Source organism: Rhopilema esculentum, chromosome 9, assembly GCF_057945365.1.
Source record: "Rhopilema esculentum isolate cy_ngs chromosome 9, ASM5794536v1, whole genome shotgun sequence".
Taxonomy (NCBI): domain Eukaryota; kingdom Metazoa; phylum Cnidaria; class Scyphozoa; order Rhizostomeae; family Rhizostomatidae; genus Rhopilema; species Rhopilema esculentum.
Window position 1 is genome coordinate 1,892,900 of NC_142823.1, and position 14,412 is coordinate 1,907,311.

The 14,412-nt window shown below is 37.0% G+C and overlaps 2 protein-coding genes across 2 annotated transcripts; one reads left to right on the top strand and one right to left on the bottom strand.

The window, feature by feature from the left end:
* Positions 1 to 252: 252 nt before the first annotated feature.
* LOC135688950 (fibroblast growth factor 20) lies at positions 253 to 12,596 on the top strand. The gene is made up of 3 exons (XM_065206021.2): positions 253 to 725; positions 8,046 to 8,146; positions 9,917 to 12,596. The coding sequence occupies exons 1-3, from the start codon at positions 527 to 529 to the stop codon at positions 10,166 to 10,168; spliced, it is 552 nt and encodes a 183-aa protein (XP_065062093.1). The 5' UTR covers positions 253 to 526; the 3' UTR covers positions 10,169 to 12,596.
* A 125-nt stretch (positions 12,597 to 12,721) lies between these two features.
* Positions 12,722 to 13,682, bottom strand: LOC148959533 (uncharacterized). The gene has a single exon (XM_089110053.1). It carries the CDS (start codon positions 13,680 to 13,682, stop codon positions 12,876 to 12,878), a length of 807 nt encoding a protein of 268 aa, XP_088966179.1. The 3' UTR covers positions 12,722 to 12,875.
* Between the last annotated feature and the right edge of the window lie 730 nt (positions 13,683 to 14,412).

Genomic DNA, 14,412 nt, shown 5'->3' on the forward strand with positions numbered 1-14,412 from the left:
TTTACATGTGACTTTGACATTCACATGTGACGTACATACCCCTCTCCTCGGGTTTGCAAGAATCTCAAGGACCATTTTTCTGAAAGTGGCGGACCCCGTGGCTCGGCCACTGCTGCGAATTCGCTGCCAATTTTCTAATCTCTACTTCTTCGCATATTTTTCGCGCACTCGCGGCGAAAAATTCGCTTCGCAAGAAAAAATTCGTCTCGTGTAAATCGGGCTTTCGAAACCTTTAAGCCCATTAGCTCTGCACCCTGACATATAACCACCTTGAATTATGAGCATTCTTTTTTGTGGGAAACTGTTCAATCAGACAAAATCAACAAAGACGCACATTTAGCCAATGTTTCCACAAGGTCAAATTGGGTTTGGTACGTGTTTCCTTTTTCCACTGTGCAGTAATCAAAGGGTGACGACATGGATCAAAAGAGAGGAAGCCCCCGTTCATTTGATGGATGTATTTCATCATTTGCAGATCGAGAACGGTCAAAGGAATTGACCAGTTTTCAATTGAATCAAACGTAGAATGTCTTTTGAGGTTTGCCTTTCTTTTTCCAAGGCATTCACAGTGGACCTTCCCAGTTGTGACAAGATGCCTTTCGAGATTACGAAAGCGCACGCCAAGTCCAATAGGATTCGTCGCATTCAATGTGAGAATGGACTGTTTCTTGAAGTGCTTTGCGATGGCTCAGTTCAAGGAGTCAGACACAAGAAAACGGACTATGGCAAGTAACGAAATATTCTTTCGAATTTTTCTCCAAAGTATCAGTGTTACCATCAGGCTAGATTCTAGATTCACCATCTGTGCTATGATAATGAGTTTGGTAAGCGATTAAATGTGTTTGCTGTGATTAAATAAGTTCTGCTGAAGCTAAGAAAATGGGCATATTTACTAGCAAAATGTCAAACTATAATATCATTCTACTCCAGATGGGGCTTTGAAGATTAGTATTTCTTGACAGGGGTCATCATAGATTTTTTAGAATATTAACCATGCGCAGTTTTTCCTTGCCAGTATTTAAGAGCTTCTGCCGCCTTGTGGGCTGAAAATTTACCTCACTGGGCGGCAAGGGCTTCGTTATACTGTATGAAAATGTAGTAACATTTCTACGCGTGCAGTCTTTCTATTAAAGCCATTAAATTCAGTTTCAGGCCGGTATGTTCTTCATTTTTCCAAAATTTGAGGCTGGATTGTTTGTAATTTGTTCTTTATACACACTTTTTTTTATAAGAATACCCTTTTTGGCTGAATCTTAATTATCTTATATTTTTTCATTTTGAGCCCACGATTATTCTTAAATTATTTTCGAGCGAAGCAAAGCGAGACATATTGACTCCAAGGCCGGTGTAATATGTGTTTTAGTAACCTATGCAAAAGTATAACATCGTGAAATGCAATGCGTTAGAAAAGTGGGGGGTCTAAAAGGTGATGGGGGCTAAAACCGTATAAAGAAAAGATTTACTGGTAATTTATTTCTTGATATTTGGCACTTTTTGCTAAAGCCGCCCCCTAGCTCCACGGTGCCCTATTTCAAATCATGCGGTTTCATCGTAGCGTGATGTTATCACACATAATGAATTACAAATGGAACACAATACTTTTCGAGCTAAAAATTTCACACTTGTCGCCATTAATGTTGTACTGTCTCTTAACATAAACTTAAAGGACAAGTGACACACTTTTCACCCTATCTTTTCTTTTCATTAACTTATAGATCATCTTTTAGAAGTAAGTTTTTCCTGGTTTGGAACAAAAAATTCTAATCAGGGGGCGCAGGGGGCGCGATTTTGCTTTTTATCACGTGACCCTATGACGTACATTGTGATAACTCAGAATTTTCCTGTAATTGATTAGTTTACGAAACACGACGCGACAATTCCAGACGAACTGTATTCGTTTACAAGCGTGTTGTAAACGTTAATATTGCACTCTATACCAGTAGCAGCAATAACAAATTATCACAATCTACGTCACGGTGTCACGTGATTCATTTCCCGCCATAATTTCAAATGGGTTTTTAAGTGGGAAAACGAAATCAGAAAGGAAAAATATTTCAACAACACTCTCATACAGCATTTTACTCTAAGTTAAAAGAAAAAAAAATTTGGCGCCAAAAGCGTGTCACTTGTCCTTTAACAAGGGAAATCACAGCACCGCTTTATATTAACACCCACTTATTAACACCCTCTGCAGATTGGCAAAAGATTGTCAAGGGTGTGGATCACGAACAGCTCTGGAAAGTAGCAAAATATCAAACCAACATGATAGGTTTTCTATATCATGGATGCAGGGGTGACAACAGCCTGAAGTAAAGAACTGAGTATATTTTTTATTTCAGAATATTGTATCGATCAATCTTCAAATTTCTACCTGTCATTATCGTACCATTACTTAAAGGTAATGTGTCCATGTAAAAGGACTGCGTATACCCAACATGTCAAGTAACATCAGAATAACGGTTTGCGATTGGTCAGTATTCTTGCGATGCAAAACTGCTCACATGAAAAGCTGACCTCGCAGCAGGGTAGATAAACAGAACGACTGTAATGACTAGGACGATGACATGAAAAATCACCTGTTTCTAAAAACCCCCGCAGAGTTGCTTGCTTTAGCTGAACACATTACCTTTAACATTCGATAAATTGCAAGTATGTTGCTGAATTACATGAATTTGAATCTTGTTTAGATATCAATATAAGCTTAACCTCAGTACCTATTTACAGGCTCTGTCATACAGGTTACCACCGAAACTGTATCGATTTTCCTCTCTCAGTTGTATTTTTCAAAAAATTTCATCCAAAATATCTATTTTCCTTTTGTGTAGGCATTTGCCTAGAGCTATTGTCCGTTTGGCTTTAAAACTGTTACAAGGGAACACGAACATCGGAAAAACTGCCATGACACCAATATGTCTACGATTTTCAGTTCCTTAGTATCCTGTGGTGCCCTTAATTCAATTACACGCCTTTTTTATAAGAGCCCGTAAATTTAAGTTCAGGCTGACTGTTCTTAACTTTTCCGAAAATCTGAGGCTGAATTGTTCTTAATTTGTTCTTAATCTAATAGGGTGTAAGTTGTGCGAGTGCTAGCTTTTCAGCTCTAGGGTAGTAATCAGGCCTCATTTGCCAACACAGTGAGTGAGACAGCCTTAATTTGCTGAAAAATTTGAATATTCACCGAAAAAGCACCCACACATCGCTAAAAATCCTTGATTTCGAGAAAAAATGTTGTTCAAAATTGCATTTTGCAGAAGCTCAGACCAGCTTGTTCTTAATTTGTTCTTAACTTTTGACCAATTTTGAGGCTCGTATTCTTATAAAAATAGTGTAGCTCGTAACTGTCAAGGTGCTTTTAATTGGGTTGCAATAGTCAGGAGTCTCCTTGATTGGCTGTATACCATTCACTCTTGATAGCATACGAGATTTCTAGAAGAGCAATAGGATTTCCACCAAAGGTGTACGAGACTTAGATGGAGTGATTTGCCCCTCGGATTTTCTTCCTTGTTCGCAAATGATATACAGATAGCCATTAAATTTCAAAAATTGGCGACATTTAGGGGAGTGTCCTAGAAGAGGGAAATGTTTTCTTGAGGGAATCATCACTTTTTGATGATAGAAAGTCTCAACGAAATTTCTTCGCAATATTGATCAAACGAATGGATGTTTTCACTGTTTAACTTCAATTTTGAAATGACATAGAAAGAGCTGAGAAACAACTTCTTAAACGCATTACAGTGTTCAAGCGACAGGTCTATACATTTCAAATCATCTTTTCGACCATTAGTAGCAAAGGTATTTTGCTTTTTTCAAAACCATTTTTAAGTCCTGTACCATCAAAAGATTATTTGCAAAGGTATTTTCCTCACAAGGAGAATTTCTCTTCTAAAATATCTCAGATCTTTTGAGAAGATGGAAAATTCCCCTTTTTAAATTAAACCACATTGCAAAGACGCAGGGGCGCCGTGGCGAATGTATTCTAGAGGGGGCCAGAAAGAAATATTTTCCAACAAAATTTGTTTGACTCCTTTTAATAAAATAGAAGCGTGTCACAGTTTATGATACTGTTATGCAGGGCTGTAGCTACTAAAGACTTTTAAAGAAACAAAGATTACCCTAAAAAGTTTTTGGTGTCACTAAGATAAAGTATTGTTGAGGATGATGGTGCAAAGCAGTCATGGGACATAGGAACAAATCATAGAGAAATAAATATACCAGACCCTAACCCTAATACTATATTTTTCCAATGGTCAATAGCAGCCTGTTCTGTCTACAATCCCCGACAAATTCGTTGAAGAAAAATGGAATTTCTGCAATTTTCTTATCTCCCCCCCCCCCCCAAATCAATGATGGATTAGAAATTCTATCATTTGTGCTTTAAAAGTTGCATTCAAAGTATTCTTCAAGGGAATGAGTGACATTGAAATTTCAATGCAAGTCCTAACTTTTTTTTCTTGTTTCTTGTTATAATAACTGGAAACAATGCACTTTTTAATCCTTTAATCAAGGGAGAAAGGGGTGGCTTAAGTTTTCTTAAAAATGCTTTAGTATTTATAGACGTCCAGAGGGTTTGCATTTTAATTTCCATAACAAAATTTGGTCTTTGAAGATTCGGATTTTAACTGAAAAAATCCGAGTAGCAAATCACTCTATAAAAACTTTCGTAGATCTTTGGGAGAAATCGGCAAATCCGGAGAAGTCTTTTTGGCTTTTGTGGAAATTTATAACTTCCTCTATAAGAGAGAATTGTCCCTCGACAAAACAGAAAGTACTTAGGTGCAGTAATTTGTTTCACTAAAAGGTACGTTTCACCTCTCATTTTTGCCCACAGTTCATGTTTGAGAATTTTCTGACAAAACGGTGATTTTTGACGATAGGATATGAGTTGGAGTTGGTTTATAATAAATTTTCAAATGCCTAAATAAGAATAACAATCCAACAATGAGGAATTAGATGGAAAAGGCGGAAGCACTACAAAGGCGGAGATTTAGAATCAGAGTAGCTGACTCTAGGATTAGCTGGACTGGATTTAAGCTGGGTAAAAATAGTAGAAAAAGCAAAGCAGGCTTGAAGTTTAACAAAAGCAACCAACTTTTTATAAAGGTTCTGTGAATTTTTCCTTCTCGAACGAGCATTTAGAAAAGGCTGCATGACGATGGCAAAAAAGTTGGAGTTGGTTTTATGTTAATCGTTTTCCAAAAGAGGAATAAAGTCTAACAATGAGGAATTAGATGGAAAAGGTGAAAGCATTACGAAGGTAGAGAGTTAGGATCAGAGCAGCTGACTCTAGGATCATCGGGACTGGAATAAAGCTGGGTAAAAAATAGTAGAAGAAGCAAAACAGGCTTGAAGTATAACAAAAGCAACCAACTTTTTATAAAGGTTCTGTGAATTTTTCCTTCTCGAACGAGCATTTAGAAAAGGCTGCATGACGATGGCAAAGAAGTTGGAGTTGGTTTTATGTTAATCGTTTTCCAAAAGAAGAATAAAGTCTAACAATGAGGAATTAGATGGAAAAGGTGAAAGCATTACGAAGGTAGAGAGTTAGGATCAGAGCAGCTGACTCTAGGATCATCGGGACTGGAATAAAGCTGGATAAAAAATAGTAGAAGAAGCAAAACAGGCTTGAAGTTTAACAAAAGCAACCAACTTTTTATAAAGGTTCTGTGAATATTTCCTTCTCGAACGAGCATTTAGAAAAGGCTGCATGACGATGGCAAAGAAGTTGGAGTTGGTTTTATGTTAATCGTTTTCCAAAAGAGGAATAAAGTTTAACAATGAGGAATTAGGTGGGAAAGGCGAAAGCAATACGAAGGTAGAGAGTTAGGATCAGAGCAGCTGACTCTAGGATCATCGGGACTGGAATAAAGCTGGATAAAAAATAGTAGAAGAAGCAAAACAGGCTTGAAGTATAACAAAAGCAACCAACTTTTTATAAAGGTTCTGTGAATATTTCCTTCTCGAACGAGCATTTAGAAAAGGCTGCATGACGATGGCAAAGAAGTTGGAGTTGGTTTTATGTTAATCGTTTTCCAAAAGAGGAATAAAGTTTAACAATGAGGAATTAGGTGGAAAAGGTGAAAGCAATACGAAGGTAGAGAGTTAGGATCAGAGTAGCTGACTCTAGGTTAATCTGGACTGGATTTAAGCTGATTGAAAATAGTAGAAGAAGCAAAACAGGCTTGAAGTATAACAAAAACAACCAACTTTCTATTAAAGGTTCTGCGATTATTTCCTTCTTGAACGTGCATCTACAAAAGGCTACAGCTTTTTCTTCCTTGCAGCCTTATTTTTGGTTAAAGATTACAGTTTTTGGCCGGCAAAATGTGTTTGAGTAATGCCAATCTCCTCAAACTTTCCCAGTAATTCTATTAAATGCCGTCCCTGGTCATTATTCACCCACAATTGCCGCCAAGCCAATATCATAACCTCAACCTTTAGCGACAAACCAAAAATGTTCGACACACATACCTTTAGATTTAAACAAACTTCTAAATGAAACAATTGAAAAAACCCAATCTTGTTTATAGTAAAATGTTCTCGGTAAAAAACCTTCAAGAGTGGTGAGTCATACTCATTCCTTTCTATGTTTAGATGTCACAATGTCTATATTTCTGAGTATAAAGCTTGTAATGCATCGAAGTCTTCCAGTTGTATCTCAATTTTTTTCAGAGCAGCTTTCTTGTTCAAGTCTGCCTATATATACTGGTTATTACAAGCATCAAATCTCGTTGCAGCATGATCAAACAAGCGATTATAGTTAAGATTATAATAAACTTCGATAGAACCATGATTGTAAACAGGAAAAATGATATGAATATCAAAGGATCTGTTGTGTCGTGGAGTGGAGGCGCCGGGTTGCTCAGCCCGAGGGGCGATTCACTCTTGCAAATAGCGTACGAGATTTTGCCTAAAACAAAAAGATTTCTGGGAATTTTCATATAAAACGATTGGATTTTCACAAAAGGTGTACGAGATTTTCTTAGAGTGTTTTGTCCTTCGGCTCAGCCCCCCTGTTAAAATTAAGAGAGTGCTTAGGGGCTCACGTCCCCTTTAACAAGCCAGTGAATTTTTTGTTGAACGAATTCCTTACTTGGCATTTGCTCAATCAAACACACACTGGCTTTTTACTGAATAGCAAAAGAAATTCTATTTACTGAATAGAAAGAAATATATTCCTTACTTGGCAATGTGAATTGACCCTTAATTTATTTTCCAAATTAGCATTCTAGAGTCAGTAAAAAGTTTGAACGAGTTCGTATACACGATAGAGAATCTTTAACTCAAATAAAACTAAAGAGGACGTTACCATGGGTATGGTCTTGGGTGTGGCTTCTAGACGTGCCTTACAGCACAGCCCTAACACCTTGGTGAAAGCTTTAAGAAAATTACATCCAACCCCTTGATTACGCACTAGAGAGTATCGAATAACTAAACTGTCTACTCAATGTACTCTTTATATCATTTTTAGTTACATGCTGTTAAGGTTTTTTGCAGTATGGTGCAGCAACACTGATCTTCACAATTCCAAAACAACTATTATAAGCTTTAGTTTAAACTGTTTTCAGTCCGGAATTTAATATAACTGACTAAATATTATTTATTACATGTTATTTGATTGTTATTTGATATTAAGATTACAAGAAGCAATATTGAGCCTAACCGAAGAATTTCGTAAAATCTATTAAGTAAAGAAGCATAGAAAATGTGAAACCTGGTACATATAGATTTATCCTCTTCAATTACAGTCAATTTTTTAGGCAAAATCAAATACGAATTATAAATTGCAATTTGTGCATGTTAACTTCTATTTTATAAATTTATTATTTTACTGAAAATCTAAAATGAAATGTTTAGGAAAATTTGAGGCATTAGAAATATGAAATACTATTCATAATGTACTGTTGTGTTAATATAATGCTCAATCTATATCAAAAACTTTAATGAATCTCTATCCTTTCTCTATGGCTAAAGAAGTGCACTCATTGTTGTTTTTACAGATAATTCTTGTACTCATAGATTTTTACCAGACATGAATTTTTCTTCAGGTGTTTTTCATCTGTATTCAGTTGGGCCTAACATGGTTGTAATTCGAAATATTTCCACCGGACTCTATCTTTCTGTGGAGGAGTCTACCATTTCCACTAGGGTAAGTAAGTAATTTCATTTCCCTTACGTTTTTCCAGCAAAGATTATAGTGATGCAAGTGACACAAGAATGTCTTGTACCCACATACTGAAACCCTCGAATTAGCCCACCTGGGGGCTTATTTATTTTTGATATTTCTGGATGGGGGCTTATTCGAGGGGGACTTATTCGAGAGGGCTTATACGAGGGGGGGGGGCTTACAAAATTATTTTAGACATTAAGAAGACATTTTAAAAGACCTCGTTTAATTAAGTAGGAATTTCTTTATGAGCATCTAATTAATTATTACAAAAAGTATGAATTTTTGAGGTAATTCAAGAAAACGCCAAAGGCAACCTCAAATGACAAAATTCAACAAATCGAGGGGAGGCAATTCGAAAATTTACAGTAGCAGTGGGGGCTTATTCGAGGGGGGAGGCAATTCGAGGATTTACGGTATTGTAGCCTCAAATTGACCCAATTGATAAAGGTCATTGCGACTGAATTTCCCTAGATGGGGCGTGAGGTAAGAAACTTGCTTAGCTTGTTGTTCTGTAAATATGGCCTTAGCACGAAATGATCTATGAGAATGAGGCAGGGATTTACCAAGTATTCCGACAGATCCATAGTCTATTACAGATCCTTGTTTCAGAGCGATGTGGTGCTCTCAAGCCTTTATTCAAATAATTTTAACATCATTGGCATCAACAGCATTCCTAGCTGCATTATTTATGTCTTACACTGTGGCACGAATTATACGGGATTCTTCTATCGAGAGTCTAATCCTGTTATCGTTGGTTTTCTATATTGTATATTTATCAACACGTCGACTGTGGAAGTACTAGTTTGTGGTGGAAACACTCTATTTTGCAGCACTTTCATTTTCAAAAGGCTTTGAAACATTTTGAGATTTTTGACCGTGAGAAGTGATATCTGATGTGAAGTTCATCCCTCAGTGGTCAAATTCCTGACGAACTTTAAAACAATGTTAATCAAAATTGCAAGTAAACTTGAATTTGTTCTCCAAAGCCGACTTTTGACGAGAATACTGACAAGAAATAGTTGTCAAGAAAACATGATCACGTAGCGGTGAAATTGAGTTTCTTAAAAGTCATTGCAGTAATTGCAATGCCGCGAGAGCCACAGAGAATACAACAGTGATATGATCAAAAAATATCTTCTTGCTGTCTCTGCCTCAAATGAACTCATTACCCTAAACATGCCACTAATGACACCCCCACCCTTAACCTAGTATTAATCATATCCCAGCTCACAGCATCAGTTTTCTCGAGTTTTCTTAACATTATTCGAACTTGATATTTTGTACAACAAGAGCGTTTATTTTCGAAATGGCTAAGGAGTGTAATTTAAACTCTTCCCCCACCTCTTATCGGTCAAACAGATCACTTTCAAATCATTTCCTCTGAAGCAAAGGTTTATTGCTTCCATAAACTTGTTTTAAACCAGGAAAGTTTCACGCTGAAAAGCAAGTCATGCTCTCATTACATTTGCTACTTAGATTTCCTCCCGTTTCGCTACTTGAAACGTTCTTAACTTATTTGTACTGCAAAATAATGCATTTCAAATAGATTTTTCAAAACAACTGGCGAAATTTTCAAACTGTTTGGCTATGAAACTAGCTGTCTTTAGAGAACTTTTTGAAGTATGAATTTTACTTATAAAATATGTAAGTACATTTATTCTAATGGTAACGCAAGTTTAAAATGGGAGGATTCGTCTGAAAGAAGTAACAAAAACGGTTCCTCAATGCATATGCCTTAACTATTTCTAGGAAGACTTTGGCAATTGTTGTGTTTTCTTGGAAATTCTTTCTGAAAGCTATTACGTATACTACACCCCACTGAACAAAGATCAAGACACGTCTTTGGTTCTAGTGCTGGACAGCAGTGGGAAGTCTGGGTTACAGAATCTGCCTGATGGCGTCAGTACTCCTGGACTGAGTGGAACTCTATTCAAAACTCTCACTTTACCAGAACAGGAGCACGTACATTTTTGTGTTATGGCAAGATCATTAGACTCCTGATTTGACGAATCTTGCAATGCCAACAGTTGAAGCATCGACAACAACAAGAACAACAACCAACAGCAACAACGCTGACACCGACAACAACAACAACAACATCGCATAATGAATACGTCACTTTGTATAATGAGTTGGCGTTGATTTGCAGCGAGTTTTCATTCTGCATGGTTTGGCTCTATACGTAATCGGACGTTTTAGATCGATAATACGTCAATGGCAACTGAATGACGTTCCTATGCTTATTGCGATGCCATATTCCTGTTACTAGACGCAATCCTCCAAGATTCATACGCTCAAATGTTTCAATCTCTATTTGTTCAAGTCAAGCAACGGAAATTCCAAGTTTTGAAGCGACATAAATCGTATTGATGGTTCAACTCTTACAACATTCGTTTTTATATTAGCTTATAGTACAGTCATATTCAATTGTATATAGCAAAGTGTATAAACTTAACAACATAGTCGACTTATTCCACACAGAGAGAAACAGTGTCTTACAATAATTATTTAGATGATGAAAATAGTGATGATGACAATTGTCAGTTTTAGCTTCAGTTTCAGAACGCCGTGCCAAGTTTCTAAACCTATAATTCTTTGTGTTGGATGGTTAAATTTATTTCTAAAACCATAATTCGTGAGAATTAGGAAATTGTTTGTGAATGACTATGGAATGTATGACCTTGAAATTCGTAGATGTTACGGCGTATCATAAAAGAATTTCATTTCATTGTCAAATTGAATTTCTTAGATATACTAAGGAGAACGACCTTCAAAGCGAATTAGTACAAAAATGAACTTTAGTGTTTGTATCATTAATCTGTTTCAAGCAGTCAAAGTTGTACGTTTATCAGTAATTTTGAACCGTAATTGGAATCACTGTCTCTTGAATTTTGTAGCGAGAGTACGATTTCTAGATAGCATATAACTTAATAAATGTAAACAAATTTTAATCAAAGGTAGTTGACCTGGAAAAACTTATTCTAATTTCCTCATTGCGCCAGTCTTGGGAAAACATTAAACAGGAGGACATTTTCCAATAACGAACACCTCTCAATAACACAGACCTTCCAAAAAAGACAACTTTTGATAAGGGACGAGCTCAATAAATTATACCTACGAGTACAGCCAAATAATTTCGTCCAAGTATTTTTGGACAAAACCTTGAACCAACTTCAACGGTTAATCTTGTCCCATGAGTCGCCCACGGGAAGATATTTTTGGGGGTGAAGGGCTCGAAATTTCCCACTGACAAAGGTCAATTCTAATTTTTAATGAGGGCCTAATAGTTTTTTACAAACAAAACCTTATTAATTGTCTCGTAGATGATTATTCAACTGTATGATAAAGTTTCTAGATATCGTAAATTTGGAAGATCGAGCATAACGACTGTTAGTTTAATTAGTGCATCAAAACATACGATGTAGTCCAAAAATCAGATGTTAATTTTTCTCCTTCTACGATTTGCCCATTGCTCCACTATCTTATCCAAATTTACATCGTCCAAAATGTCCTTCTCGCAAGTAAGAATCATGAGGTCGTTTAGTCTTCTATCGGTCGATCTCGAATGGAGAAAGTTTTCGACTATTTCATATCCTGTTTTCAGAAGCAATTCGATGGAATGATTATCACACTATCCCCATTACGACGAATGTAGTTGAAAATACATGCATTTTAATACCCAACTTCGTTTTTCTGTATTGCGTTGCCTCTCATTATTTTTAGGGCTGCCTTTTACGAAACAACTATTTTTTTATGAACTGAAACTTTTCTTATGCTTCTCTTCGAGCTACAGTTCACAAGGTCATTTGAGTCAAAACTTAGATTTTCACAAAGGATTCAAATTTTTCCGATTAACCTAGCTTTCTACCAACAGCTTTATATTTTTCCGACTGTCCTCAAATTTTCCGACTAGATAAAAGATTGGGGGGTGTCACAATCCCAAACCTCCACACCCCCAGTATTTACGTGCCTGCGTGGGTGTAAGATGTTTCACTCTAGAAATTCTTATGCAGATCAGTTGCTACCCTGGTTTCCAGAGCGTCAAGTGTAGAAAACGGGGCGTCGAGGAAAAAGGGCGTTGCGCCTCGACGCCCCACTTGTTACACTTTACGCTCTGGAACCCAGGGTATCAAGTAGCCTGCTTCGCCTACTAGCATTACTTCATTCGGTTGGATTTTTTCTCAAACTTTCTCAAGTCAGTTGTAAACTGGTTCCTCTTCCAATGGGTTGGACATCTATTTTTGCGGGAACAAGACACGGTTCACCTATTTAATGTCTGTTGCGTCATCACTTATAGTGATTCGGGGATTTTAAATCTTCAAGGAATTTCGTCTATTGAATCTAGTGACGAAATCAATGTATGTTTTTATTAATTTTCAAAATTTTCATTACAAATGAAATTCTCCTCAACTCTTATCCCATCATACTTCCTGCTAGCAATCTTGTTTGTTGGTTCTTGGAAATAACATCTTCAGTGACAAAATTATTAGAAAAGCAAATAGTTTGCTCTCAAACTATGTGTAAGAAGAACTTTTTCAAAAATAAGGCAGTAAATAAGTTTCCATTACGTTTATATCGCAAGCCTTTATAATGAAGGCAAAAACACCAATTTTAAATATTACAATTATAGACATCTGTCAACTGTTAAATAAATTTCCGTTTATCATTAACAATAAAGCTACACACATTATTTTTCACGCATAACGGCTCATACCGTAGTACTTCGCGACTGTAAGTTTACGGGCGGTCGCTCAACTTTTTTGGAAGCGTGAGCTATTGCCGATATTTGTCGCATTTCGAGGAAGTCGTCGTAAATCCCCGAATCTCTCCGCGAATCTTCGATTTTTGTTTTCGTTGTTTCGTTGTTATTTTTGTCTTTCTTCGCAAATAAATCACCAGGTAGGGAATGTGTATCGTCCTTTCCTTTCTCAAACGTAGCTCGTTTCGACATGTATGTTTCGCTCCTGACCCTCGTAACAACTCGCGGACTTAAAGAGCTGGCAATTTTCGTTGGACACGTATTACTTCGACCTTTCAAAGTTCTTAAATTATAAGTTGAATGTCTTTTGACACTTTCTTTGAAAACTTCGGTGTCTTTTGCTGCCTTTTTATCTGCTTTATCGATACTTTCGCGCAACAAGTTCGTAACTTGTGGCTCTAAAGTCAAGTCGATCGGCTTACATCCCATATCATCTATCGCAGAAACATTTGAGGCACACGTATTTACGAGATAGGACACGACATCAAAACAGCCAGATAGTGCGGCAGCGTGTAAAGCAGTCCAGCCTACAGAACTTCGACCTTCAATATCGCAGCCACATTCGACAAGCGTATGTACGACTCTGGGTTTGCCAAGCAGGCAGGCTTGGTGTAGCAGAGTCAAGCCATCGTTGTTGCGATGATTGAGATAACGACGCCGGTCCTGCTCCCATCGTAGAAAGAACTTCAACCCAGCCGAATCTCCATTTTTAACAAATTCTTCTAAATGCTCGTAAATCGAGCTGCGAACCAGCATTGTGAACGATCCCCTTTCGCTCTGACCTTATCTTTATAGTTCAGCCTTTTAATACCAACTTCAATGACTGTGTTATGGCTTTACTGAGAACTTCTTTTTATTGTTCCTTGTTTCTTCTCTCCCGTTATCTAATCCGGTTTCTTTTCACGGCGGTCTGTTTCACCTGCCTATAATTGAAAGAAAAACTCTTTTATAACTTGTACTTCAGAAAATGAAAACAGTCCGCAGAAAATTTCCAAAGGAAGAAGAATTTCTAAGGGCATCCTATGTCCTTTGACTAGAGAAATTAGGACCATTTTTAGACTGAGTAAAGACGGGGCAGCAATTGTAATTCTAGGATTATCTAGAAGGTGGAGTCTTTCAGTATAGACATAGTTCGAGCGTAATTTTGAGTTATTTCCGGGTTCAGCTTTCTTAGAAATCACGTCATATAATGAACAAAAGGTTATTCTCCCTTCAAACGAGGTGACCCACTTGGGGCGGCTCTTTCATTTTCTCACAAAATTGCCTTCACAGCTGAATATTTTTTGCTGAAGCCACAGCTTAAACAATGAACTTCGCAAATCCCTTCAACAACTACTTTGCCAACCGTTTCGCAAACCCATTCACCAACCTCTTTGGCAATCCTTTAGCCAAACTCTTGTTACCTTTTAATCATAATATGAATGAATGAGCTCGCATTTCTTGACAAAACCTAAAGACTGTATCTATTTGAACTTTAGACGATCAT